At 42.0% G+C, this 27,900-nt stretch overlaps 2 protein-coding genes across 2 annotated transcripts in view; both read left to right on the top strand.

Annotated features, from left to right (window-relative positions):
- Positions 1–13,636, top strand: part of PPIH (peptidylprolyl isomerase H (cyclophilin H)) — a 19,505-nt gene extending 5,869 nt beyond the window's left edge. The window contains exons 6-9 of the mRNA XM_006839643.1: positions 4,833–4,925; positions 11,075–11,162; positions 11,646–11,686; positions 13,568–13,636. Of these exons, the coding sequence (XP_006839706.1) occupies positions 4,833–4,925; positions 11,075–11,162; positions 11,646–11,686; positions 13,568–13,636 (291 nt within the window). The remainder of the gene's footprint in view (positions 1–4,832; positions 4,926–11,074; positions 11,163–11,645; positions 11,687–13,567) is intronic.
- The window catches only part of YBX1 (Y box binding protein 1), a 90,026-nt gene that overhangs the window by 31,388 nt on the left and 30,738 nt on the right, over positions 1–27,900 (top strand).

Genomic DNA, 27,900 nt, shown 5'->3' on the forward strand with positions numbered 1-27,900 from the left:
TTGTACATATCTTCTAACTTTTTGTATTTTTTGTAATTGTGTAGACAATTAGTTATTGTCAACATTTAAAGTAAATATCACAAAGTGCGGTAAAACATGTTTCTAACAACTGCCTAATATTCCATTATCAGTAGACAATTTAATCAACCCAGTATTGTTTAAATTGTCTTTTAAGTCAAAGTTTACACAGAAAATTAGATTTCTATTTAATGAATCCTAGACAAAATGTTTTGTGACATTGATTACAATCCCTATGATGTATCAGCATTCTCACTGTTTCTTCTCTATCTGCCTCTTTCCATCCTTCCAGTTTTCCTTTTCCTCCTCACCTCTTCATCTTTGTTTTGTGTAAATGTTGACTGGTCTCTTGTAGTTGATTTTTCGTACATTCCTCATGATACTATTTTTTATTTTATAGGCTAATCTATTTGGCTTAAAAGTGATCTCTGAAAGTGACTTCAGTTCCTGCATTAAAGAGTATCTTGGGGCAATAGTCTTGGGGTTCTTCAGTCCAGTACGGCTCATCTTTCTTATGATTTTGAGTTTTGTCTACATTTTTGCCCATTCTAATAGGACTTTCTGTTCTATCTTATTGTCCTGTAGAGTCAGAATGGTCAGTAGTGGTAGCCTGGCACCATCTAGTTCTTCTGGTCTTAGTTATAAGAGGCTGTGATTTGCATGGATCATTAGTCCTGTGGACTAATTGCTTCCTGAGTCTTTGGTTTCCTTCATTCTCCTTTGCTCTAGATGAAAAGAAACATATAGTTGTATCTTAGATAGCCACTTTAAAGCTTTTAAGTCCCCAGGTGTGACTCACCAAACTAAGATGTAGAACATGATCTTTATGAACTAAATTATACCAATTGACTTTGTTGTCCCAAGAGAATATGTCAATCCACCAGAAAACCTAGATGGTGCCCAGCTACCACCTCCAACTGCTCAGAAAGGGAGCACATTGGAAGGCCTTGGATAGGGTGGGAGCACAGTGCTCAAGGCAGACATTTTTTACTAGTTAAGCTTATACTCAGTTTTAAGGAGACTTCAGAGGATAATTTTGATATATGGCCTAAAGAATATTTAATAGGGCAATAGTTTCCGGGCTTCATCCACCTTCCATGGCTCCAGAAAGTGTAGAGTCCATGAGAATTTGAAATTCTGTTCTGAGATTATTTTGATCAAGATTCTTCTATGGAATCTAATCAGAATATTCAGTAATGTACACCTGGTTCTTCTGGTCTCATGGTAGAGGAGACTTGTTCATGGAGGCAACTAGCTATACATTCCATGTCATTGTTGTTAAGTGCTGTCGAGTTGGTTCCAACCCATAGTGACCCTGTATAGAGTTTCTGAGAAGCAGCTGGTGAGCTTGAACTGCCGACTTTGAGTTTCAAACCAACTTTAATGCAGTCTAGCGCATTAACCCACAACACTGCACATTCCGTATCTTCCTCCTATTCCTGACTCTCCTTTTTCTGATGCTCCAAGTAAATAGAGACCAGTTGTGCCTTGAATAGCCGCTTACAAGCTTTTAAGTCCTTAGGCAGTACACAGTGAAGTAGGAGGTAGCACAGTAGCGCTAAACACATTATCAGGCCAGTTAACTGGAGTGTCCCATGAAACCCTAACTAAACCTGGGAACCAAATCTTATGAGGTGTTTACTTGTATACAAACAGTCTCAGCAGCTATTCTTTTTCTCTCTTTTCAGCATAGTAAATATATCACACAATTTTTCCCAATTCAACTTCTTACAGGTGGACTTCCCACTTGTTGACAGTAATTACAATAATCAGCTGTGCAACCTTACCTGGTATGATTTTCTCATCACTGTTAATCCCCCTTTTCCTCCTCCCTCCCAACCTGGGCAACCACTTTTTATAGTTTGGTCTCTATACATTTACCTTTTCTTGTCTTGTGGTATAAGTGAGGTCATATAGTAGTTGCCCTTTTCTGATTAACTTTTTCTACTCATCATAATGTCTTCCAGCTCCATCTATACTGTAACATGTATCAAGAGTTTACTTCTACTGGCTGAGTAGTATTCCATTGTATGCATTTTGGTTTTCCATCCATTTATGGGCATTTAGGTTGTTTCCACCTTTTGGCTGTTGTGAATAATGTTGAACACTGGTGTACATGTCTCTTTTGAACGTCTGCTTTCAAATCTTTTGCGTGTATATTATAGGAGTGGAATTCTTGGGTCATGTGATAGTTCTATTTTTAGTTTTGGGAGAACAGCTACAATGTGTTCCACACTGGCTATGCCATTTTGCATTCTCACGAACAGTAGATAAGGGTTCCAATTTCTCCACATCCTTGTCAACGTTTGTTTGTTCGATTTTTTTTGTTTTTGTTTTTTCCATTCTTATAGTAGTGAAATGGTTCCTTATTGTGGTTTTGACTTGCATCTCTCTGACATAAGATCTGAGTATCTTTTCTTGTGTTTGGTGGCCAGTTGAATGTCCTCTCCATAAGGTTTTCAGTGACTGGTTTTCTCAAAAGCAGCAAAAGTTTAAACGTAGTGATAAAGAATGGATTTAGGAAGAAGAATCTTCTGCCACTTAATGAATGCTTATTAATGTTAATAAATTGATGTTTTACATTCATTTATTCATCTTGTCCAAGGATCAGCAAACTTTTTCAGTAAAGGCCCAAGTAGTAAATCTTACAGACTTCATGAGCCATATGATCTCTGCTTCAGCTCCTTAACTCTACTGCTGCTCAGCTGTGGTTCTAGCCTGGAAGCAGCCATGTTGTTCATAAGAGCCATTCTGACTCACAGCGACTCTGTATAAGGTATCCGAGGAGCGGCTAATAAATTTGAACCGCCAGCCTTGCAGTTCAAATTGACCTTATGTGGATAATACATGCATGAATGGGCGTGACTGTGTTCCAGCAACACTTTTATTTATAAACTAAGGCAACTGGCCAAATCTGGTCATAGTTTACCAGCCTCTGAACTAGTCTTCCCAGGGACACAGAGAAAAGATACAGACCTGGCCTCTACTGGATTGTCATTTTTAACGTGGTCTTGATAGAATTACCTGTCAGTGTGCATTTGGACTCCAGCATGTATGATTTTTGAAAAGCTCTCCAGCTGAGTCTGATGCATATCTGTGGTGGAACGCTACTAGATAATAGTGGGTAAGACCGGAGACCTGATGTGGCACCGAGGGCTAATGCATCAGACTGCAAAGTCGTTTGAACTGCAAGGTCGCTGATTCAAGCTCACCAGCTGCTCCTTGGAAACCCTATACAGGGTCGCTATGGGTTGGAATTGACTTGATGGCACTAAACAACAAGACTGGTGGCTAAAATATAATAATAAACAAACACTTGCCACTATCAACTGCCTATTTTTCTAAGTAATTTATCTATTATTTTACTTAATTTTCAATACCTTCTATGAAGTGGGACTATTATCCCTATTTGCAGATGAGGACATAGGCATAAAGAGGAAATGTAACTTGCGTAAGTTCTTACATAGCTTTTATGTGATGCTGCCAGGATTCGGATGTCAGAGCCCATGCTCTTAATCTCTGTTTTATGCTGCTTCTTACTACAGACAGTTACACTAAAGTGGAAAGGAATACAGTAAATTCTGGATGTTTTCCAAGAGGGAAAGAGGGCTCACCCTGTGTAGGGGCCAGGAAAGGTCCTGAATTCACATGGGATTTCATCTTGTGAAGGAAGTGATGGGTTGTTTGGAGAGAGGGAACAGCCGGGACAAAAGGATCAGAGGTATGGAAGAGCATGGATCAGAGCATTCTAGGAACTACAAATAAGGCTTTAATCAGATTGCTTTATTACCCTTACTTTAGCTAGCTCACCTGGAAAATGGGGAGGATGACAATTCTCATGTCATAGATTGCTGTGAGAACAAAAAGATAATATGAATCAAGTTAGTCCAAGCACAAATTGGGAATTTGTAAGGCTAAGGAGCTCTAGTAGCATAGTAGTATGAGTCAGGCTGCTAACATCAAGGTGAGCAGTTCAAAACTACCGCTGTTCTGCGGGACAAAGATGAGGCTTTCTGCTCCTATAAAGCTTTACAGCCTCAGAGACCCTATACAGGGTCAATATGAGTAGGAAACGACTCCATGGCATACTACCACCACCAAGGTATTACATGTAACACAATGGAAGAAACAGACCTGGGAATTGGAAAGCCACATAGAACTAAGTCTCTTTTCTCTGTTCCCTAATGCTCTCTACACAGCTATTGTGTTCTCTTTCTAGTCTCTAGCCCACCTTGTAGAAGATAATCACTGCTAGCTTACAGGTTTAGATGTTATCATTTTAACCTTCAGGAGATTATTTATCCCACTTCTAGATTCCCAGGGAAAGAACTCTTCATTGACCGAGCATGAGTTAGGCTCCTTCCTCTGGACTAACCACCTTTACCCAGGACACTGATAATGTACAGCCTAGACTACCAGGAGCCACCCAGCCTCTTGTGTATATACTTTGGAGGGAATGGGGCAGTAGTATGTAGTTGTATCCAACTGTGGTCAGAAGAGTCTAGGAATGGCAAGGATTATGTATGTGATTACGAAACTTTTAATTACTAATTTACCAATATGTCAGCCTCTTTCTGGAGGCCCAGCTGTGACCTGCTTTACACAATCTGTGAGATACCCTGGCTGTAGTGTGTGGACTGTGGTATGGATGGAGCCTACTTTGATTGCAGGATAGGGATAAGGAGATGTGACTCCAAGGTGACCAACAGGGATGACTTTAAAGAAGCTGGAGTTTAGAATCCTCAGCCTTCTTCCTCTGAGTTCCAGGGGACCCTGCACTCTGAGTCACTGACACTTCCTTTTTCTCTTCTCAGGGAGATGGTACTGGAGTTGCCAGTATTTACCGAGGACCATTTGCAGATGAAAATTTTAAGCTCAGGCACTCAGCTCCGGGCTTGCTTTCCATGGTAAGTGATTAGTTTGAACTCAAGGTTTTGGACCATATTTATAGTTAACTTGTTCCTGGGTCCAGCACTGCCTCTGGGGATGGAATCAAATGCTTTTCTCCTTTTGGTTGGACCAGAACTTAACCTCTGCCACCCCAAACTCCTTCCTCAGTCTAGTTTGGTTCTTTTGGGTGGGGTCCACTGGCAGACTGGAGCCAGAGTTGGGCTCTGATGGATGTCTTTTTTCTCTCCTTTGTTTGAGCCAGTGCTTGCTGGGGACATTCAGCCTGACTGCTCCAGATCCAGCCTCAGGGTTCATTAGCTCTTTGCTATACTCACCACTGCTCACAGTGCCTACTCCCAGGCCACGCCTTTCACTCACTCACCTCCTCTTGCTCCACATTCCTGCTCCCTCTTCCTGATACCCCACACTCACTGGCTCACAGGGCCACCTGTCCACCTCACTTGCCCTGCCCCCACTCACTCCTCCATGCTCACTCTCCCTTCCCTTCCCCTGTTCACCCTTCATTCCTCATTTCTTCTCCCCTCAGCAAACCGTTGCTTTCTTCTCTCCAGCCTCCCCCACCAAGTTACCCATTTTCCTGTTATTTCCCCAGCCCTAGTGTTTACATGCACAGTCTCTTCCTGTTAACTCTCTCTTCCATGGACCGCTCTTCCTCAGACCTCCTGATAATACATAAGGATACAAGCATGCCCCCTGATCTCGTAATACTTAATGTCTAATAGGGCAATTACACATGCAAAAGGCCAGTCCCAGCAGAGTAATACATGCTCTCAGTGTACGAAGGAGAGGGCACCTCAGTGTGTGTCAAAGTACAGAGAGAGCCCAAAGGATTGAGTGTTGTTGCTGCTATGAGTTGGGGAGGGGCTCTGAGGAGACAGTCACGTTTTGAGTCTTTGGAGGAGTTCTCTACCAAATGGAAAAGGAAAAGAGGCCATTTCAAACAGAATAAAGAGTCTATGCAGAGATCTGTTCTTGTGAAATAATATCAGGGACCATCTTCAAGGAACAGACAGTGACCAGGGGTGATGCACACATAGGGATGAAGGAAAGGCCAGGCGAGACAAGTGAGAACCAGCTAGGTCCATCTCCTAAAGGGCTCTAAATGCCTGGATAAGGATAAGTGTGTGCAGTTTTCTTTCATAGGCTGGGGAGAGCCGTGCCACTTTTGAGCAGGCTGGATCATTTTTGTATTTTACAACAAAGGTCCTGGCTGCTGATAGGAATAACTGGGGTGGAGAAGCCTGTTAAGGGGCTGTCATCATGAATAGGTCATAAATAGCATCATGATAAATGGGGGAAAGATTGAAGCTGTCAAGGACTTCATTTTGCTTGGATTCATAATCAAAACTCACAGAAGCAGCAGTCAAGAACTCAAATAATATATTGCATCAGGCAAATCTGTTGAAGAAAAACCTCTTTAAAGTGTTTAAGAGCAAAGATATTAGTTTGAGAACTAAGATGCATCTGACTCAAGCCATCGTAAAGTGCCATGAACTGCCAGAAAATACATTTGTCTTAGAAGAAGTATAGCCAGAATGCTCTTTAGAAGCCAACATGGTGAGACTGCGTGTCTCATATTTTGGACATAGTATCAGGAAGGACCAATCCCTGGGAAGGACATCATGCTTGGGAAAGTAGAGGGTCAGCAAAAAAGAGGAAGACCCCCAACAAGATGGATTGACATGTGACAGCAGCAATGGGCTCAGAGGTACTGATTGTGAGGATGGTGCTGGGCTGGGCAGCGTTTCATTCTGTTGTGCATAGGGTCTTTATGAGTTGGGGACGACTCCACAGCTCCTAACGACAGCCATATAGAAAGCAATGTGCAAGCCCCTTTGATGGAAAATAAGACTGGACAACCACAGGTAAAGGGTGCAGAGTGACTTACCTGTTGTCATCAAGTCATTTCTGACTATGGCAGCCACATACCCTGGTGTTACTACTGTCTCTGGAAGGTTCAGAAAAATGGAAAGACGCCCTGGCCTCTGGCACCTTTAGGCTGCCACTGGATATACTGTCGCATATGTATCAGAATTGTTTGTGCATTCATTCTCCAAGAAATCATGAGTTTGTCAGGGGCAAGAGCTGGGCTACCATTGCTCTCCAAGCCTTACTACTAGCACTGAAAGGTTGCTGAGTAGATGTGGATAAATGACAAAGTGACAATCAGTAAGGGCTAGCAAGTGCTTTATTTGCATGAATTTCTTTTTATCATCTCAATGATTAGTACAAGCGAGGAAACTGAGGCACAGAGAGATTATGTGACTAGTCAGTGGGGGAGCTGGGATTTGAACTGGCTCCAGAGTGTTCTCTTAACTAGGAAACTATATTAACTGGAAGGATAATAAGCACTGGACCTCAAGGTCAGTTTGAACCTCAAGATCACTGGTTCAGATGCACCAGCTGTTCCTCAAAAACCCTATACAGGGTAGATATGAGTCAGAAGCAATTCAGTGGCACTTAACAACACCACCAAATGCAGAGAGGAGTCCTGGTGTGGCACTACAGGATAATGTGCTGGATCACAAGCTCAGTTTGAAATGTAATGTTGGTAGTGCAAATTCACCACCTACTCCTCGAAAACCCTATACAGGTCGCTATGAGTCAGGACCACCTTGAAGGCACTTAATAACAACAACATTCCTACAAAGACTGGGTTTACTCTGATAGGCTCAGGGCATCCCTTACTTTTGTATATGAAATGTTCTGAACACATTTACACAAAACAGAAATAGCTTCATCTTACATGGGAGATTTCTAAAATGTAATATAAGACCCCTAATTAGAGGTCGGAGTCCAGGTGTGGTGCTGTATAAACACTACACCAAAACGTCAGTTTGAACCACAAGGTCAGTGGTTCAAACCACCAGCTGCTCCTTGGAAACCTTATACAGACTTGCTATGAGTCGGCACTGACTGACTAGATGGTGCTTAACAACAATTAGAACTCATCCCTTAAAACTGTCTTTAATGCTTTTTCAATATTTTATACTCATGGTTTTTTTTTTTCCTTCATAGACAAATACAGAATCAAACAATTTAAATCCATTCAGCATTTGATTAAGGCTAGTGGCCTGCTTCCTAAGTTTTGTCTCAGTAGTGTTACGTTTATGAGACCTGTGCTTCCTATTAGTAGTTTGCCATTTTCCACTCAATTTTTTTCTAAAATTAGTGATGTATGCAATAAAATATTCATATATTGGCACAGATTATTTTATTGAAACTAAACTTGGTCTTGCTGGTGTACAGAAGTGTGAATGTAGTATATTAAAGGCAGTCTAGGAGTGTCAGTATCTAATGTGCGAAAGTACACCTCATTATGAAAGTTCTTTACAACATTTACTACTCAGCATTGTAATTACAGCCTGTTCTTTTCTAGTACATTGTTAAATATTGTGATAGAAAAAACAGTTTCAAGTGAAGAAAAGGAAGAGATAGGACTACAGAGTTTCAGATTCTCAATTTAATGGAATATTTTCCCTGTTGTTAAGTGCTGTCAAGGTGGTTCTGACTCAGCAACCCTATGCACAAGAGGATGAAACATTGCCCAGTCCTGCATCACCTCACAGTTTTTGTTAAACATCTTCTTTTGATGCTTTTTGCATCATTCAAAATTTTATCCATATTTTTATTGTCGTTGAGTACTGTCGAGTCGATTCCAACTCATAGTGACTCTGTATAAGGTTTCCGAGGAGCAGCTGGTGGGTTTGAATCGCCAGCCTTGTGGTTGAATGCTTATCCTACAGTACCATGCCAGGACTCCATTTTGTCCATAGAATCTTTCAAGGCATGAGTTTTTTCTTCAGTTCTTTCAGCTTGAGAAATGCTGAGTGTGTTCTTCCCTTTTTGTTTTTCTCACTACGGGATTTTTGCAATACTTCACTTTGTCATCTCAAGTTGTCCTTTGAAAATTTCTGTTCAATTATTTTACTTCCTCATTTCTTCCATTTGCTTTAGCATCTCCACTCTGAAGAGCAAATTTCAGAGTCTATTCTGACATTCATTTTGGTTTTTTCTTTCTTTCCTGTCTTTAATGACCTTTTGCTTCCTTTATGGTTGGTGTTATTGATGTCATCCTACAACGATTCTTGTCTTTGGTCATTAGTTTCTAGCTCTTGATACAGTCTCTAAATTCAGGTCACATATGTTCAAGGTCATATTTTGAGTTTCATGGACTTGTTTTAATTTTCTTCAGTTTCACTCTGAATTTACATAGGAATCATTGATGGTCTGTCTATTCCACACTTGTCCCTTGGCTTTGTTTTGGCTGATGATATGGAGCTTTTCTACCATCTTTTTCCATGGATGTAATCAGTTTGATTCCTGTGTATTCCATCTGGTGAAGTCCATGTTTTTTAAAAAAGATATTTGCGTATACAAGAAGAGGAAAGGTAGCAGAGGACTAATGAAGATAGGTGAAGACACAGGGAAGTATGCAGGTATTAAAGGGGATAGATGTAAATAGTGATGTATACACAACCTCAGAACAATTACAAAGTAGGCAGTTTGTTCTGGGTGTTAGATACATAGGTTGAGACATAGGCTGAATTGGTAATGGAGGGAGAGTGAGACATACATTTTTATATCCCACAAACATATAAGAATTTCAAAGAGAAAAAATGATAATAAGCAGCTTGGCAGTACATATTTGTAAACATCTTTGTTCCTTCTTCTGACACTCCATAGTATGTTCAGTATTCTTCCTCAACACCGTAATTCAAATGCATTGATTCTTCTTTTCCTGAAAATAACATGACTTATACCAGGCACACCTCAGTCCTCAAAGTGACATCTTTGCTCTTAAACATTTTTTAAGTCTTTTACAGCAGATTTGCCCAATGCAATACTTCAGTTGGCTTCTTACCAGCTGCTTCCATGGGCATTGATTGTGGAGCCAAGTAAAATAAAATCTCTGACGACTTTAAAAAAAAAAAAGGAGGGGGGGTTGGTATTAGCAATGAATAAGTCATTTGTCTTTGTTTTCAACCATTGCATTCCAATCAGTAATTATCAATACACCTTTGTTGCATGTTTGATCAATTTTAAACTGAAGAAGCTGGTTGCTGTTGTTGTTAAGTGCCATTGGGTTGGTTCTGACTCATAGCAACCCAGTATAAGGTTTCCAAGGAGTGGCTGGTGAGTTTGAACCACCAACCTTGTGGTTCAAACCAATATGGCGGTCCTGTAGTTACCCTATAGCGCCACACCAGAAGTTGATAGAAATCTTCAATTTCATCATCACTGACTTTAGTGGTTGGTGCATAAATTTGACTAACAGTGGTATTAACTGGTCTTCCTTGTAAAATTCAGTAATTAGGGGTTTTGTGTGTAACTGTAAAACCCAAATATGATTACTTAAGTATATTCTTTTTGTAGGCTAGCACTAGCATAACTGGTTCTTGTACGTTAAGATTACTATTAACATTTATTACCAATTTTATGAGATAGTGTTAAATCTTTCAGACAGGATACCTATTTGGTAGGCAACAGGTCTTGCTAACTGGTAGATAATTTGCAACTATAATTCACTTATAACTGTTGTTGTGTTCCATCGAGTCATTTTTGACTCATAATGGCCCTGTATAAAGTTTCCAAGGAGCAGCTGGTGGATTTGAACTGTCGACTTGGTGGTTAGTAGTTGAGTGCTTGCCTTACAGCACCGTTAGATAAATATAGCAAATTATGTCCTATCAATATTTACTCCCATTATATCTAATTCCCACTATAAAAACATACACAAATTTATTATGTTTCTGTTTGATGGCATAAGTTATACATCTTGTTGTTCTTAAGTACCGTGGAGTCGGTTCTTACTCATAGTGACCCTGCACAAGCTTTCCGAGGCTGTAAATCTTTACGGGAGCAGAATTCCTCATTTTCTCCCGTGGAACCGCTGGTAGGTTGGAACTGCTGACCTTGAGGTTGCAGCCCAACTTGTAACCACTATGCTACCAGAGCTCTTTAATGTATCTTAGACATACCTATATTACTGTACCCTATTAGTAGGGAGTTTCCTTATAACAGGTGTTTAGAGAAGGTTTGAAGAAGGTGTTAAGAAATCAGGGCTACAGGATGTTTTCGAAATCTTGCCCTTCAGCTAACATGACCAGAAAAACTCACAACAGATGTATTTGGTTTCCATCAGGCAAACAGTGGTCCCAGTACAAATGGCTGCCAGTTCTTCATCACCTGTTCTAAGTGTGACTGGCTGGATGGGAAGCATGTGGTGTTTGGTGAGTCCTTCTTCTGTCCTGTTGTCTTAGCCCTATTTACCCAGAGGGGCTTCCAAAGGGATCAGTCCCCAAATCTCACATCAAAAATGCTCAATTTATATAACTACTCTGGGTAATAATAGGGCAAGTGGAAGTTGTGGGATGATGTGGAGGAAATGTGATATGAGAAGGGACAAAGGGACCATCTGATTTGATATGTAATGACTTGGTGACACATATGTCTGGGAGGAAACCTGGATGTTTGCTCTAAAGATAGGCCACACACAAGACTGCATGGAACTGTGGCATCACTCAGACCTAGGTTTGAGCCCTAACTCTCCTAGATGTTATCTTGTGCAAGACATTTCACCTCCTCTTGAATCTCAATTTCCTGACTCTAGTAAGAGGGCCATATGAGATGATAATGGCTAAGAGTGGGCATTGGAAGGTGGAAACTGGTATGCGAATGAGAAGAATGAAGTCCAGCTCATACTCTTCCTACAGGAAAAATCATTGATGGACTTCTAGTGATGAGAAAAATTGAGGTGAGTCTTGTTTGATTTTCTCTTTTGGAGCCATTGTGGTGGGGTGCTTTCTGATTAGCTTGGAGCTACAGAAGGGTCAGCGGACTCCAGTCACTAGATCTAGTCTTCTTGTCTCCTGTTACATTGACTTTCTTGAAAGCAGAGGAGAGATGCCACCCCAAATTAAGTCTCTGTCTCGCCCACATGGAATCTTGTCACCTGGTGGCCTCTTCACTTGTGTGTTAAAATCCTACTCCAAGACGCTTCATGTTCTGGTCCCTGCCTACCCTCTCATTGACCCCTTCTGTCACTGCCTTGTCCGTGTTCCAGTTACCTCATGTTTCGAGATCTTCTGTAAATACACAATACACATCCTTGCCTCTTGCTCTTTCCTACCCCTATGCCTTTGCTCATGCTGTTTGCTATGTCTAGAATTCTCTCCTCCTCTCTTTGCCTTCTGATGAGATCTCATTCATCGTTCTAAGCCCACCTGAAATGCCGCCTCTTCTGTGAATGCTTCCCCAGCCTCGATAAGCAGTAATTTAGTTGCTTCCTCTGTGCTTTTGCATGCTTTATATACAGTGGAAACAAGTTAATGAATAAGAAATACCAAAGAAAAAGTAATACCTTTGAATTATGGTGCTGGTAAAAAATATTAAATATACCATGGACTGCCAGAAGAATGAACAAATTTGTGTTGGAAGAACAGACAGAAAGCTCCTTAGGGCTAGTTTCCTCTACTTTGGACTTGTTATCCGAAGGGATCTGTCTCTGGAGAAGGCTGTCATGCTTGGTAATGTCAGCATAAAAGAAGAAGATCCTTCTCTGCACAGTGACTACAATAATGGGCTCAAGAATAACAACAATTGTGAGATGGGTACAGAGCTGCACAGTTTTTTATTCTGTTGTATATAGGACCCTATGAGTCAGATCCGACTGGATAGCACCTAACAAAACATCTACCCTTTATATATATTATATAATTCACTTTTCTTGAGGTTACCTTATATTCCATTAACTTTTCCCTCCATTTAGTGTAGTCTATTTTGTCCTGTAGTCTACCTGATCTCACTATCTGGATCTCTGTTCCTATGTGTTTACCTTCTTTCACATTGTAATTGTTTTGATCATAGACTGACCTCCCAGATTCTTTGACTTTGTTTTTATAGTTTTGTTATGTTTTTGACTCTTCCTTCTGTTGATTTAGGTCTGGGAGGTGCTGCCACGTATGTCAGTCTCTGGTTGCTGTCTGTTCTTGTTGGTTCTCAGTCCGCAGAACTCCCTTTAGGATGTTTTGTACACAGGATTGGCTTTGGGAAAATCCCTTAGCTTCTGTTTATCCTGAAATGTTTTGATTATACTGTTGTATTTGATTGATAGCTTTGCTGGATAAAGGATTCTTGGTTGCCAGTTTTTTTCTTTCAGCGTTTTATATATGTCTCCCCATTGCCTTCTTGCTTGCATGGTTTTTGCTGAGAGATCCGAGCTTAATCTGACTTGCTTGCCTTTGTATGTAACACTTCTTTTTTCCCTAGCTGCTTTCAGGATTCTCTCCTTATCTTTGATTTTGGAGAGCTTGATTATGGTATGTTTCAGTGATTTTCTTTTGGGGTCTGGCTTTCCTGGGGTTTGCTGAGCTTCTTGAATGTTTATCTTTTCACTTTTCAGGTTGTTAGAGAAATTTTTTTCCAGCAGTTTATAATTCACTTTTATAACTTAATATATTGTTCCATATCAAAGGTTTGATGTTTTCCAGTTTCTCTTTGATCTGTTTTATATGTTTTACTTGTCTGCTGGGACATAACTTATCATATTGATCTGAGTCCTCCATCTTTAACACAGGGCCTGGCAGGCGTTGGGAAATGTTTCACAAATGAGTCTCCATCATGCTTTGTTTCCTAGAATGTTCCCACGGGCCCCAACAATAAGCCCAAGCTGCCTGTGGTGATCTCACAGTGTGGGGAGATGTAGCCCAGACCAAGACCGAATCAGGTAAGTGTGTCTTCTTCTTGATTAAGAGTCAGACCCCCCCAGGATACAGCATGGTCTAGTAGAAAGACTTGTAGATTGAAGACATGTTGAGGCCATTTCCCCCCTGTATGGCCTTGGAGAATTCCCCTCTCTTTTCTGAGCCGCTGTTTCCTCTTCTATCTAATGGTGGTATTACTTATCTCTTAGTGTAGTGATTAACAAATGGGCTGTGAACCTTCAGGTCAGCAGTTCAAAACTACCAACTGTTCCACGGGAGAAAGATGAGGCTTTCTGCTCCCGTAAAGATTTACAGCCTTGGAAACGCTGTACAGGGTCGCTATGAGTTGGAACCGACTCCACGGCACACAACAACATCATCAAGGGTTATTGTAAGGATCCAAAGATAAATGAACATGAGTACACTTTGTTTTTTTACCATTTTTTAATTTACAAAGCATCGACCTGAAGATTATACACACAGTTTAACAGCACTCTTGACTCTAATTCATTCAGTAGTCCCATTTGGAAGATTTGGCTCAACCCTTGTTAGCACCAGCGTGGGCAGCCAGAAAACAGACACCTGTTAACCTCTCATCAGAAATAATTCTAGACCCTGATTTTGTGTTTGCCAATCTTGTAGGTGAATGGCACACATGTCTAAGCCTGTATGGACTTACTTTCCAGCCATACTTGTCATTGCCTGCTGGCCTGCTATATATAAAGCATGATAACTCTGCATGGAAGGGAAACATTGAAAGACGGCAAGGAACTTACGGAGCGTAAGATGCCTCGCAGAGGTGATCACTACTAATATGAGTGATGTCGTTTTAATAATTGTTACAGGAGATTAGGGGAGAAATTGATCACTCATCTAGGTGAGGTGTGTTGAGATTTGAGTTTTCTTTTCTAAATGTTCATACCTACAAAAGACTTGGGACAATAGTATATTGAACACCCAAATACCTTTCACAAATTATTAACATTCTTGTTTTGTCATTTTCTGTTGATATTTGTTTTTTTCTTTATCCTTTTCCTTCCCCCAAACCTTTATTCTTCTTTCTTCTCTCTCTCCCTCCCTCTCTCTTTTTACCTTCCTCTGTTCTATCCTTCTCCATCTGAAAGTTGAAGACTTCTGAGTACTTTACCACTAAATACTTCAGCAGGCAACTCCTCAAAATAAGAGCATTTTGCAATCTCCCTGTAAAAATTTTCACAAAAAGCATATAAAGTAAAAGTCTCCTTGATAACATCCCGATACTCCTCTCCCCAGAAGTAACATCTTTATCAGTTTGATAAATGTCCATTGGGAGCTTTTATTTGTCTAATTCTTGCATGTTTTGGTTTCTGTAAATGGTTTCATACTGTATTCATTATTTCCCCACCCTCTATCCCCAAACATACACATATAATTTGGCATTGTGTCTTGAAGACTTTTCCATTTCAGTTTATGTAAAACTACTTTAAAAAACAAACTCTTAGATAATATCCTATGAACCTTGGTGGTGCATTGGGTTAAGCAGATTGCTTACTGAAAGATCAGCAGTTCTAACTACTGCTCCAAAGAAGGGTGATGACGGGCAATCTGCCATCATAAACACTTACAGCCTGGAAACCCTATTGTTAGTGCCATCCTGTTGGTTCCAACTCATAGCTACCCTTCAAAGGGTTTCCGAGGAGCGACTGGTGAGTTTGAACCGCCGACCCTGCAGTTCAAACTGACCTTGGGTTCCAGTGTTTTATCCTACAGTGCCACTTTCCTTTCATATTATTGATACAATATGCCAGTATAATCCTGGTGTGGTACTATAGGATAAGCCCTGGATGGTTGACCGCAAGATCAATTCAAGCTAACCAGCTGATCTTCGGAAACCTATACACAGTGTCATGATGAGTCAGAACCAACTTGATGGCACTTCACAACAACATAGTCACAAAAATTTTGCCATTAAGGTAAAAAATGTTCATTTATTTTAATTTAATCCTAAGGTTGAGCATATTTGTATAGATTTATTGATCATGTTGTCCCTATTCTTTGCCATTTTTTACCTTTGTTGTTGTTGTTGTTAATTGCCATTGAGTCAGTTCCGACCCATAGTGACCCTGTATAGGGTTTCTAAGAAGCAGCTGGTGAGCTCGAACCACCGACCATGCAGTTCATATGACTTTGCAGTCTGACGCATTAGCCCACAGCGCCACACCAGGACTTTAGGTCCTATTTTTGTTGTTGATTTTTAATGACTAGAAGTAGTTATGTTGTTGTTATGAGTATCAATTATTTATTTTTTAGGTTGTGACTGTTTTCTCCAGAATGGATATAAAAAAACTTGGAAATATGTTTTATATAGTAACTTTGATGCTATCCTTTGTCAAAGAAAAGTTTTAAGTTCTAATGAGGTCAAAATTATATTCTATTATAACTTCTATATTTTATTTCATTTAAGATGTCTATGTAGCGATTGGTTACGAGTTGGGCTGCTAACCCTCAAGGTCAGCAGTTTGAAACTACCAGCAGTTCCGTGGGAGAAAGATGAGGCTTTCCACTGCCATAAAGATTACAGCCTCGGAAATACTGCACAGGGTCTCTATGAGTCAAAACAGATGCTATGGCATATCACCATGTTACCTGAGATCATAATATCTTTTATATTTTTTTAAATTGTACTAGATTTTGTATTTGTACTTAAAACGTATCTGGAATTTATTTTTTTGTTGAGTGTAAAATAGAACTCTGCCTTTTATTTGGAATGGAGATCCATCCAGTCCAATACCATACCAATGTAATGACTGTACACACCTCTATCTGACATAGCAAACATTTATTACATGAATTACTAGGGAGGGAGAATGAATGCCAGGCATTTCATTAGGGAACTGGTGTGAACACATGTCAAGTCTAGAATGCATACATGTGTGCTAGAAACTGCACATGGTTCTCTCATGTCAAGCCACAGAGTCCCTTCCAGGCCCAAATTGACACCCGAGATCTTTCAGCCAATGCTGGTGGCCTCTAGGACTCAGCTGATCTCTTCCTTCAGTAACTGTCCACTGTTCCCACCCTCCTCTCTCACTCGGTTCTTTGCTGTAACTAAGGCTGAGCTCACAGGCCTTCCCACACCCTAAAGATTAACTACTGATCATTATTGGAGGACAGAAGATTTTAAAAATGAACAAAGCTTACTAGAAATTGTTTATAATTGGAACTTCTTTTTGTATTTTTCTAAATCCCTTGCATAAAGTTACTAGAAATCCTTATTTCTGAGTCTGGGAGTAATCAACTCTTCTCCCTTTCTCACCCAGTATTAGCAAAGGTCATGTGAACCCTGAGCCCAGGAAAGCCCTTCTCAGCTTGCACCCAGTGGACAACTTTCCTCAGGTGGCCATTTTGCATTCTAGAGGTTCTCTAGACCTGTCCTGTACACAGTCCTTTCTGTGATGATCGAAATATTCTATGTCTGAATTCTATGTTGTTGTTGTTAAGTGCTGTTGAATCAGTTCTGACCCATAGCAACCCTGTATAGGGTTTCCAAGATGTGGCTGGTGAGCTTGAACCAGTGACCTTGCGATTCACACTGACTTTGAAGTCCAGTGCATTAGCCCACAGCGCCACTGTATCTTCAGTATAGTTTGTTGTTGTTGATAGGTGCCATCGAGTCGGTACCAACCCATAGCGACCTTATGCACAGTAGAACGAAACACTGCCCGATCCTGGGCCAACCTCACTACTGTTGCCACGTTTGAGTCCATTGATGCTGCCACTTGGCCAATCCATCTCGTTGGGGGTTTTATTTTTCTCTGATCCTCCACCTTACCAAACATCATATCCTTCTCCAGCGACTGGTCCCTCCTGACAATATGTCCAAAGTATGAGAGACGAAGTTTGGCCATCTTGGCCTCCAAGGAGTACTCTAGCTGCACTTCTTCCAAAACGGGTCTATTGGTTCTTTTTGGCAGCCCATAGCACTTTCAGTATTTTCCAACACCATAACTCAAAAGCATCAGTTCTTCTGCGGTCTTCCTTATTCATTATCCAGCTTTCGCATGCATATGAGGTTATTAAAAATACCATGGCTTGGGTCAGGTGCACCATAGTCCTCAAGCTGACATCTTTGCTCTTCAACACTTTAAAAAGATCTTGTGCAGCAGATTTGCCTAATGCAATATATCGTTTGATTTCTTGACTGCTGCTTCCATGAGTGTTGATAGTTGATCCAAGAAGAACGAAGTCCTTGACAACTTCAATCTTTTCTCCATTGATAAGAATGTTGTTTATTGGACCAGTGGTGAGGATTTTTGTTTTCTTGACATTGAGATGTAATCCATACCGAAGGCTATGCTCTTTGATCAGTAAATGTTTTAAGTCTTTTTCACTTTCAGTATAGTAGTTCTTCAGTATAATAGTTTCTTCAGTTCATTGTTTCCCAAATTCTCTTCAAGATAAAAATGACTTGGGGAGCACTTGTTAAACATACTAACTCTTAGGTCCCTCTCCTGAAGTGTTTAAGTAAGTGAGCCTAGGGTTGGACCTAAGATGCTATGTTTATAATAAGCATTTCAATGCTTCTTGTCAAAGAAGTATGGGTTTAAATACTCCTTTGGTAATACTTGGGTGAATATCTTTAATATTTGCATCTTGGAAAAAATATGTAACTAGTACAACGCAAGAGTTGTACAAATATTATAGCTTAGAAACGGAAGTTCAAGTAGTGCTTAGGTTAAAAAATTAATTGCTCTTATGGATAGTTGAAAGAGAGCCCCCGTTATGAAATCACGATTCCTTTGTGCAGGGATAGACTTGGTAGTGGCATTTGGGTGGTTTTTTCCCACAACAATGGAATGTGCTACATAGAGGGATACAAATGTGGAAAGTCCAGTTCCTGCCTTCATGACGCTCATAGGCTCGTAGGAATACTAACGATTACAGTACATTGAAGTGCTGAGTGAGAGGTTTTAGGACAAGTGTCTGCCTGGGATAGTTCATAAAGACTACAGAAGAGGTGATGGGGTCAGCTGAGTACAAGAAAGAATAGGTTTTGTCAGGTGGCTAAATCTGGAGAGAGAGTATTCCAGGCAGAGGGAACAGCATAAAATGTAAATCCAAACCAAAACCCCACTCTCTGTAGAGCTCCAAAACAAAGAACTGTCCTTCTTTGGAGGTTTTGGTTAGAGGGGTAAAGAGAATGGAAAAGCCACATCCTCTCTTGATGGCCTTAGTTGCACTGAGAGAAGAGGGTGAATACCCTTTGACACTGCTGCCACCATACCACCCCATGACCACATCTCTCCACCAACTCATAGCAACCCTGTGTAGATGTCTGAGGATATACATCTTTATGGGACCTGAAAGCCTCCTCTTTCTCCTGTTGAGTGGTTGGTGGGTTTGAACTGCCAACCCTGCAGTTAGCAGTCCAGTGCTTATCCTACAGTGGCACCAGGGCTCCTGACAAACTGAAAAGCAAACTACAAATACATACTTCTGTGTGGCCCTAGCAAGAAGGTTTGATGGAGGTGAGGCCTGTTGTAAGATCCACTCTGAGGAGTTCCAATGTTCTTCTGAGGGCTGGTGCTAGGTTTCAGGCAGTATACATCCCATCCCCCACTCCCACCCCAGAGGGAGAGTCCACTGAGCTCCTGAAATTCTCGAAGGAGATAGGCACTCTCCGAAAAGAACTAAGATATGGGGCAATAGGAGTCACTGAAGAATTTGAGCAGGTGAGTGTTAGAATTGAATTTTCTGGCACGTGGGGGATGGGCCAGTGAGGAGTTGGTGCAGCAGTCCAGGCAAGAGAAGAAAGGAGGTTTCACATGAATAAATACACATGGGTCTAGGAACACAAAGATTTGGCAGCAAATAGATGGGTCACTGCTGGGTGTGTAGCACTATCCCCTGCCCTCAAGTCAGAAGCCCTGTTAGCTAGAAGGGAAGGGGGTGGGTGGGGAGAGAATGACTCTTGCTTTATCTAATCCTACTTCCTCCCAGGAACTTGCCCATCACTGTGAACAGCATCAATTTGTAAAACCTCTGCTCCCTCTACCTGGTCTAGGCACATTCAGGGCTTCTTTTCTGGGGCTCCCACCTACTTGGTGCCTCTCTACAATACTGTATTTAACACAGTGAATCACAGATGTATTGATCTGTTTTTCCATGAGGCCGAGAACTGTGTAGAGCAGGAACCATGCTGACGAGCACAGTGCTGGTTGTTGATAGAATTTAGACCTTGGAGTACAGTACAGCGTATGAAGTGCCATTCCTCCTTTTATACCTTGAGGACTCAGGATCAGACTTCTCTGAGCCTGTAGTGTGGCACCAGGACGCCTCATCCTGGTAGAGAGATGTGGTCATGGGGTGGGGTGGGGAAGGGGGGCGGTATGGTGGGTAGCAGTGTCAAAGGGCAGTCACCCTCTTCACTCAGTACAACTAACCCAAGGCCATCAAGAGAGGATGTGGCTTTTCCATTCTCTTTACCCCTCTGACCAAAACCTCCAAAGAAGGATAGTTCTTTGTTTTGGAGCTCTGCAGAGAGCCATCGAGGTCTGGTGAAAACGCCATAGGCTTTGGCGTCAAGGAGACCAGGAAATTCTAACACTTGCTAGATCTGTGACTTTAGACTTTAGTCACATCTTCAAACCCCATGGGACTCTAGTTTTCTCCCTTGCATAATTATAGATAATATATACTGCATTGTGAATGGTAAATAATAAATAATGCTTGGTCATAACCTAAGTTCCTTTCTTCTTGGTTCTTGTGTAATATACCTCTCAACATTGCTCTGGGGAACAAAGGTCTGACCTATGGTAAGAATTAGACCAGTTCTTGCTCATAAAAGAGTACTAGGAATGTATAGGAGACAGCTGGAAGCATTGCCCTCTCAGTGCATATCCCCTTCCAGTCCTTCCTCACCCACCTCCACATCTCTCCCATTGTAGGCCTCTCTTCTGGGTAAAGTCATCTGGATTGGCCCATGGGTGTGCCTGCTGCTGCTTTAAGCTTCATCTGACCAAGAGACTTTAGAAATATCACAAACGGAGGACACAAGATTTGCTGTGTTTCAGTTTTACTGTAAATAAACTTTTGGGTTTTTTTGTTTTCTTGTTATGTGTGTTATTTTTAAATGCTTGCAGTGGCAGCCTTCCTCTCCTCAGTGTCAGCTGGAAGGACTAGCTCTTCACAGAGTCCAAGCCTTGCTATGCATAGTTGATGCTTCAGAATTGCAAGCATCTGTAGCGGTTCCCTCTTAGGGCAAATGAAGCAAAACCCTGGTGCTTTATAGCAATATGTACTGCCAGGATATTCCCAGTAGGGTCAGTATGGCTTACTCAGGAGCCAGTGGAGAAAAAGTCATTTGACATGCCCTTGGATGGAAGGCCTTTTGGTAGAATGAACCTTGATCATGATGTGAAGTAATAATTTAGTCAGAAATCTGTTTGAATCTTGGATAGTTTTTGAAATAGTTGAAGTCTTGAGAAATTCAGCACTTTTTCTGGAGCCCCAGCTTGTTCACCTGTATAATGAAAATACCAATTAAACTCAAAACCAGTTATTGTTCAGTCAGCTCCAACTCATAGTGACTTCATGGGTGTCAGAGAAGTGTAGGACTTTCCGTAACTGACTTTTTGGAAACAGATCCCTAGACGTTTCTTCTGAATGCTCTGAATGGATTAAAACCTTCAAACTTCGAGCTAGCAGCTCATCACATTAACTGTTTACACCACCCAATTTACCATATAGCATTGTTGAAAGGATCAAATAAGAGAACGATTAGGAGGGTACCTTGTAAATAACAAGGTTACTTTTGAAAAGAAAAGCAGCAACATAAAAAAGCTGCTGCAGAGTATGATGTTCAAGAGGTAAAGAAGAAAGCTCCCTGGAGTTCTTTTCATGAAGCATTTACAGTGTGCATCCATTCATAGTTGTCCCACTTCACAGACCTGGATACCTTGTAATTCCTGGCAGCAGGATACTATGGTAATACAGAGTGCTAGTCTATGATAGAATTGTAGGACAGAATAGAAGCAGGTTTAGAGTCCCATTTCAATGGATTGGGGAATGATAGCTTAAGGTGGTGGTGGTAAGTGCTGTTGAGTCGATTCCGACCTATAGCAATCCTGTATAGGGTTTTCAGGGAGCAGCTGGTGAGCTTGAACCACTGACCTTGCAGTTCAAACAACTTTGCAGTCTGATGCAAAGTCAGACTAACCCACAGTGCCACACCAGGACTCCAGCCTAAGGTGGCCTGTAACTCGATAGTTCCTAAATGACATCAAATGGTTAAATCCACAACTACTAGCCAAAAGGTTAGTGTTTTGAACCCACCCATACACACTTCAGAAAACAGACTTGGCAGTCTGTCTTCTGAACGTTTATAGCAAATTAAAAACCTATGGAGCAATTCTTTGCACATATGTGGTCCACATGAGTCAGAATCGACTTGATGGCAACAAACAACATAGCTAAGAAGAATGGGGAAGTGTGTTCCTGAACTGACATTCTTGTGAAGGACTATCCGGTTCTACCTGTCCCCTGCATTCTATGCCATTGTCCATACTAGATAAGAGAAGAGCTTCAAAGACGAACAGAAGGTGTCCCAAGCTATGACCATTTCAGTTCAAGGTGGCAAATAGTAGAATGTGAGTCCTTTTGAGCACAGAAGACTTGTTAATTGCATTCATGTATTTCATTCCCTTGTAGAGGGAAATGTCTGGTATCATCAAATACCCACTATTAATTACTTGATTTGTTGTGTCAAGTCAGTTCTGACTTATAATGACCCTGTATAGGGTTTCCAAGGAATGACTGAGTTTGAACCACTGACCTTATGGTTCAAACTGACCTTGAGGTCCAGTGCTTTAGAAATGACTTCTACATAGGATTTCCAAGTTGTATTCATTACAGAAACCAACTGTCTCTTCCTTCAGGAGAACAGCTGGTAGGTTTCAACTGCTGACTTTCTGGTTAGCAGCTGAGCACAGAACTGCTGTGCCACCAGGGTTCCTTTGGTGCCCAGCGGGTACTTATAAAAAGGGCACGGAGACTATGTCTGACTTAGGATTTCACAAGGGGGAAAGAAGAATCAAATTCAGCATTCGCCCAAAACCAATTCCTTTGAGGCATGAAGCTGCAGTCAAACATGCCTCCACCCTCCAGCCTTACTATTCTGACACCAATTGTTCCTCCTTTAATGCTCTAATACTCTGCTTGGTTCCAGAATCCATTGTAATAGCCACACACAACTCACAGACAATACTCACAATTATGTGGTTTATTAGGGAAGTCAACAGGTTACAATTTAGGATCAGGAATCCTCAGAATATAGTTCTTCCAGTTCCTCGACCTCAGCCATCTAGCTGCCTTGGCTCCTGCTCTGCTTGGGTAATGTTATAAAATGCCTTTAGCACTGCCAGTAAATGCCAAAAGGGCACTCCGCTGTGCTATAAGCCTCAGCTGGAGCCACGGATCAGTAATCCTAGCTCCCCAGTTAAGTGCCTGAATGTACCCTTCTCCACAAGTGAGCCTTCTACCTGAAGGCACTCAGCTTTACGCTCTTCAAGGCCTGGGAAAGCCCACTGCTCTGTCTCATGTTTGACTCTTGATTCTGCTGCCGCTGCTGCTGATCTGGTGCCATTGAGGAGATTCAGTGTGCAAAGATCTCAGAGTCTAAATGCCATGCTCTGCTCCTGGCTCTTTCTTGATGACAGTGAGAGCCCCCATTCCTGTTTCTGAGATGGCTCATTTTATACCCAGCTGGATGACAAAACTGACCAATTCCTACATTCAAGTTTGTACAATCACAACCCTGCTAACAGTACTCACTACAGAATCATATAATCTCATCAGCATCTTCCCTCACCTTCTCTTATCCAGACCCATCAGGAGAAGACAAAATGTACCATCTCCGCTAGGTCTCACCCAATCCTATGCTGGGGGTTACAAAGGCCATATTATAAAAGCCATATTAAGTATATCACTACCACAGTGTTCAATAGATTTTTCAGAAATGAGTGAGGGTATTGGTATTTATAAAATGCAATGGGAGCAGAGTTGAGAGGAAGAGGTTAAATAAGTTCTGGGAAGAGTAACAGTTGAGGTAAGTATTTACAGACTGGTTAGAATTGGGCAGATGAGGGCGGGGAAAGTTTTCCAAGTGAAGACAACTATATTGTTAGGCCAAAGTCTCTTAGGGAAATCCTTTTACCACTCACATGACTTAAGAGCAAGGCACTGGGGTTGTCTGTAGTCATCATGGGGGGCTGGGCAGTGTGGGTGAGCTCTCAGAATGACAAGGGGACCAGCAGGGGAGCATCCACTTTGGATCAGAAGCTGAATTTCCATAGGAAATCTGTTTATCATTAGTAACATCTCTGTAGTAGTAGAGAAGTGGCTACAAGGAAACATCTGAGTATTCTGGTGTGGTATTGCAAGATAACGCACAGGACCGCAAGGTCAGTTTGAGCCCCAAGGTTGGCAAGTCAGACCCTACCAGCTGCTGCTTGGAAATCCTAGGTGGGGTCGCTATGAATCGGAACAATACATTTGAGAAGTTGAACATGGATATCTGAGTGAAGTAATTGATGAGTAAGAAATAATACTTTAACATTTGAAAAAGACAAATGTTACAGAACCGTTTGCTAAACCATCAAAGCAGCTCATTCCATAAAGAGATGGTTCACTTATTCTCAGTGGTGCTGCCGCCATTGTTCTTAGGGTCTTTCTAACTCTACTTTGGGAAAAAGCTTTCAGGGTTTTAAATGCCCTCAATATCGGCAGAATTAACTGCCCTTTGAGGAAAGATTTAAAAAAAAATTTTAACAGCAGTCACCTGGAGCTGGAACAGATGATTAGCACCTGTGGAATGCATCTACTTCTCCATTCACATTATTGTAAGCCCCTTTTTCACCTGGATTAGTGGGACAGCTGCTCACATGACCCTTGTGTGGTCAGTCCCTTTTCCAATTTTACATGTCAGGGACTATGCTAGGTCCTCAAGGAACTCACAGTCTAGCAGGAAAGATTTAATTAGAGCAACATAGTGTTAGGTGTTAGGGTAGGATAAGTAAAAAATGTAGGATCATCTGGGAGGGACACCTGGTGTGGCATTGTAGGATAAGCACTTGACTATGGACTACAAGGTCAGCTGTTCCTCAGAAACCCTATACAGGGTTGCTATGAGTTGGAACCTACTCAACATCACTTAGTGTTAAAATGGGATAAGTACAAAATGCTGTAGGATAACATGGGAGGGACATCTGAGTAACCTGAGCCAGGGCCTAAAGGGTGAAGGATTAACCAGACAAAGGAGGAAAAGGAAGAGTGTTGTAGGCAGAAGAGAATAGTGTATAACAGTCCAAAGGAAGCAGTGGTTATATGAACAAAGATTGGGGAGGTAAAGAATTTAGAGAAGTTACAGAGTCCTATAACTGCTAAGGAATGGACTATCCTGAGGGTAATGGTAATAACTAATGGCTTTTATGTAAAACAAGTCGTGATTAGGTGTTTTCATCCCAGCATTCTGGAAGCTGTGGTGGGGAATATTAGTGTAAAGAGGTAGATCGTTAGGAGCCCACGGCACTATGGCTGGCAGCCCAGATTCCAAATATGTTTTACTGTGGCCAGTGAGCTTAGAGTAAGAATGGATTTCACATTTTTAAATAGTGGAAACAAAATCAAAAGGATAGTTGTGGCATGTAAAAATTACATGAAGCTGAAATTTCAGTGTCCATAAATGAAGTTTTATTGGAACATAGCTGCACTTGTTTACATAATGTCTATGACTGAGGTCAGGCTATAAAGGCAGAGTTGAGTAGTTAAAACAGAACCATAAGGCCCACAACACTTAAAATATTTACATCAAATCCATGTTGATGGCCTAGACTTGGAAGTAGCAGTTGGAATGAAGAGACTCAGGGCTGACATTTAGAGATTTTTAGGATTTATTTGGGAGATCTTTCAGAGGTAGAATTGACAAGTCTACATGATACTGGTAAGGATAAGGACAACTGCATTGGTCTCCTTACTGGTTTCTTTATTTAAATTCTCTCTCCCTCGACCCCATCCTCCACTTATCAGCAATTTAAAATGAACTTTCTCATTATTGCCCTCATGATAAATTTCACGTAAAATATGACTAATTTGACCCTGCCTATCGAAATGGTTGGAGTCCTGGTGTGGCGCTGTGGGTTATTGCGCCAGACTGCAAAGCCGTTTGAACTGCAAGGTTGGCGGTTCAAGCTCACCAGCTGCTCCTTGGAAACCCTATACAGGGGTCGCTATGGATCGGAACAGACTCTACGGCACTTAACAACAACATCGTAGTGGTTACAAGTCGGGCTGCCAACCTCAAGATCAGCAGTTCGAAACTACCAGCGGTTCCGCGGGAGAAAGATTAGGCGTTCTGCTCCCGTAAAGATTTACAGCCTCGGAAATCCTGTGCAGGGTCACTATGAGTCGGAACCGACTCCACGGTACTTAACATGTTCATGCTAGTCTTATTGAACTACTTTATTGGCATTTCTCATGAGACACCATCTCTTGTCTCTGTGCCTGGGAAGACAGCATTCACTTTCCTTTTCCCACTTCGATATCAAAAGTGTTTTCTGCCTTTACAGCTCTGGCATTAGGTGCTTACATTTCTGTCTCTATCCCTAGACTGAATTCCAGACGACAGAAACTGAGAACCCTAGCCTCACACTGCTGATAGTTGCTGTTATTTTTGTTATTGCTAAGTGCCTGCGTGTCAGTTCTGACTCATGTTGTTGTTATGTGCCGTGGGGTCAGTTCGACTGCACAGGGTTTCCGAGGCTGTTAATCTTTGTTGTTGTTATGTGCCATGGGTTTCCGAGGTGTAAATCTTTACGGGAGCAGAAAGCCTCATCTTTCTCCCGCGGAACAGCTGGTAGTTTCGAACTGCTGACCTTGCGGTTCGTAACCACTACGCTACCAGAGCTGCTTAGTTCAGACTCATAGTGGCCCTGTAATAGGGTTTCTGAGGAGTGGCTGATGAATTTGAACTGCCAAACTTGTGGCTTGCAGTCATGTGTTTATTCTACTGATGTTATGTGCTGTCGAGTTGACTCATAGCAAGCCTGTAATAGGGTTTCCGAGGAGTGGCTGGGTTTGAACGTCCGACCTTAAGGTTCGAAGTCCAGTACTAATCTTGCAGCGCCACACCAGAAATCCAATAAAGGTGGGTTTAACCAACATCAGATCTCTCCTCAATGTCATCGTTTGTGAAATGTGAATAGTAATTCCTTTTTCACTTAGTTGTTGTAAGGATAAAATACAAGAAAAAATGCCTAGCTTTCTCAATAAGCATGACGAAATTAAATCTTGACTGTGGCCAGTACGAAAAGACGGGAATATTTAACAAAACACATTCCTTCGTTGCCTGGTATAATGGATCCCAAGGCCAGTCCCTATGGAGTACACGCCTGTCCCCCGCCCCCCCGCCCCCGTGTCCAGCCCTCCAGTGCAGAGCAAGGGTGGTCCTGAGATCCAAGTTGTTCCCCCAAGGTGACTGCCTTTGACTAGAGCGGACGCCCCTCTAAGGCGTACATTTAGGGTCTATTCCAGAAACCTTCGGCTACGTTGTGAATACACGCGCATTACAGAAAAGACCACGTTATCCCAGCCATAGTCTGCAGTCACAAGGACCGTTTTGAACAGGAAGCAAGAAGGGTCTTTTCTCCACAAAGGGCTAAGGTGTCGAGACACCTTCCAAGCTCCAGTCAGATCGAGTAATGCCAGCCTAGGCGTTAGGCTATGCCTTTCCTTTGGCCGGGATACATACAACACTGGCCGTAAAGCCGGTTCTCCCAGGAAGCAGCCCCGTGAAAACCCAGTTCCGTCTGCCCGCTCCCTCGGGTACTCTATGGTTCTCGTGGTGACTCTACTCTAATTCTAGTTCCGGTCTCTATGGCGGCAGCGGAGACTGGAAAGGTTGTGGGTGGGCCGAATTCGCCGCCGAAAAACCAGTAAGAGTTGAAGAGTGATAAAGTATTACCCAGTAGGAACCAGGAATTGGGGTCGATCGTGAGATTGACAACAATATTGACCAATGAGCTGCGTTTAGGGCGGGTCGCTCGCAGGTCTTATCCCGCCTGTCCCGCCATTCTCGCTAGTTCGATCGGTAGCGGGAGCGGAGAGCGGACCCCAGAGAGCCCTGTGCAGCCCCACCGCCGCCGCCGGCCTAGTTACCATCAAACCCCGGGAGGAGCCGCAGCTGCCATAGCCGGCCCCAGTCACCATCACCGCAACCATGAGCAGCGAGGCC

The sequence above is a fragment of the Chrysochloris asiatica genome, unplaced genomic scaffold (genome assembly GCF_000296735.1).
Source record: "Chrysochloris asiatica unplaced genomic scaffold, ChrAsi1.0 scaffold00026, whole genome shotgun sequence".
Classification (NCBI taxonomy): Eukaryota; Metazoa; Chordata; class Mammalia; order Afrosoricida; family Chrysochloridae; genus Chrysochloris; species Chrysochloris asiatica.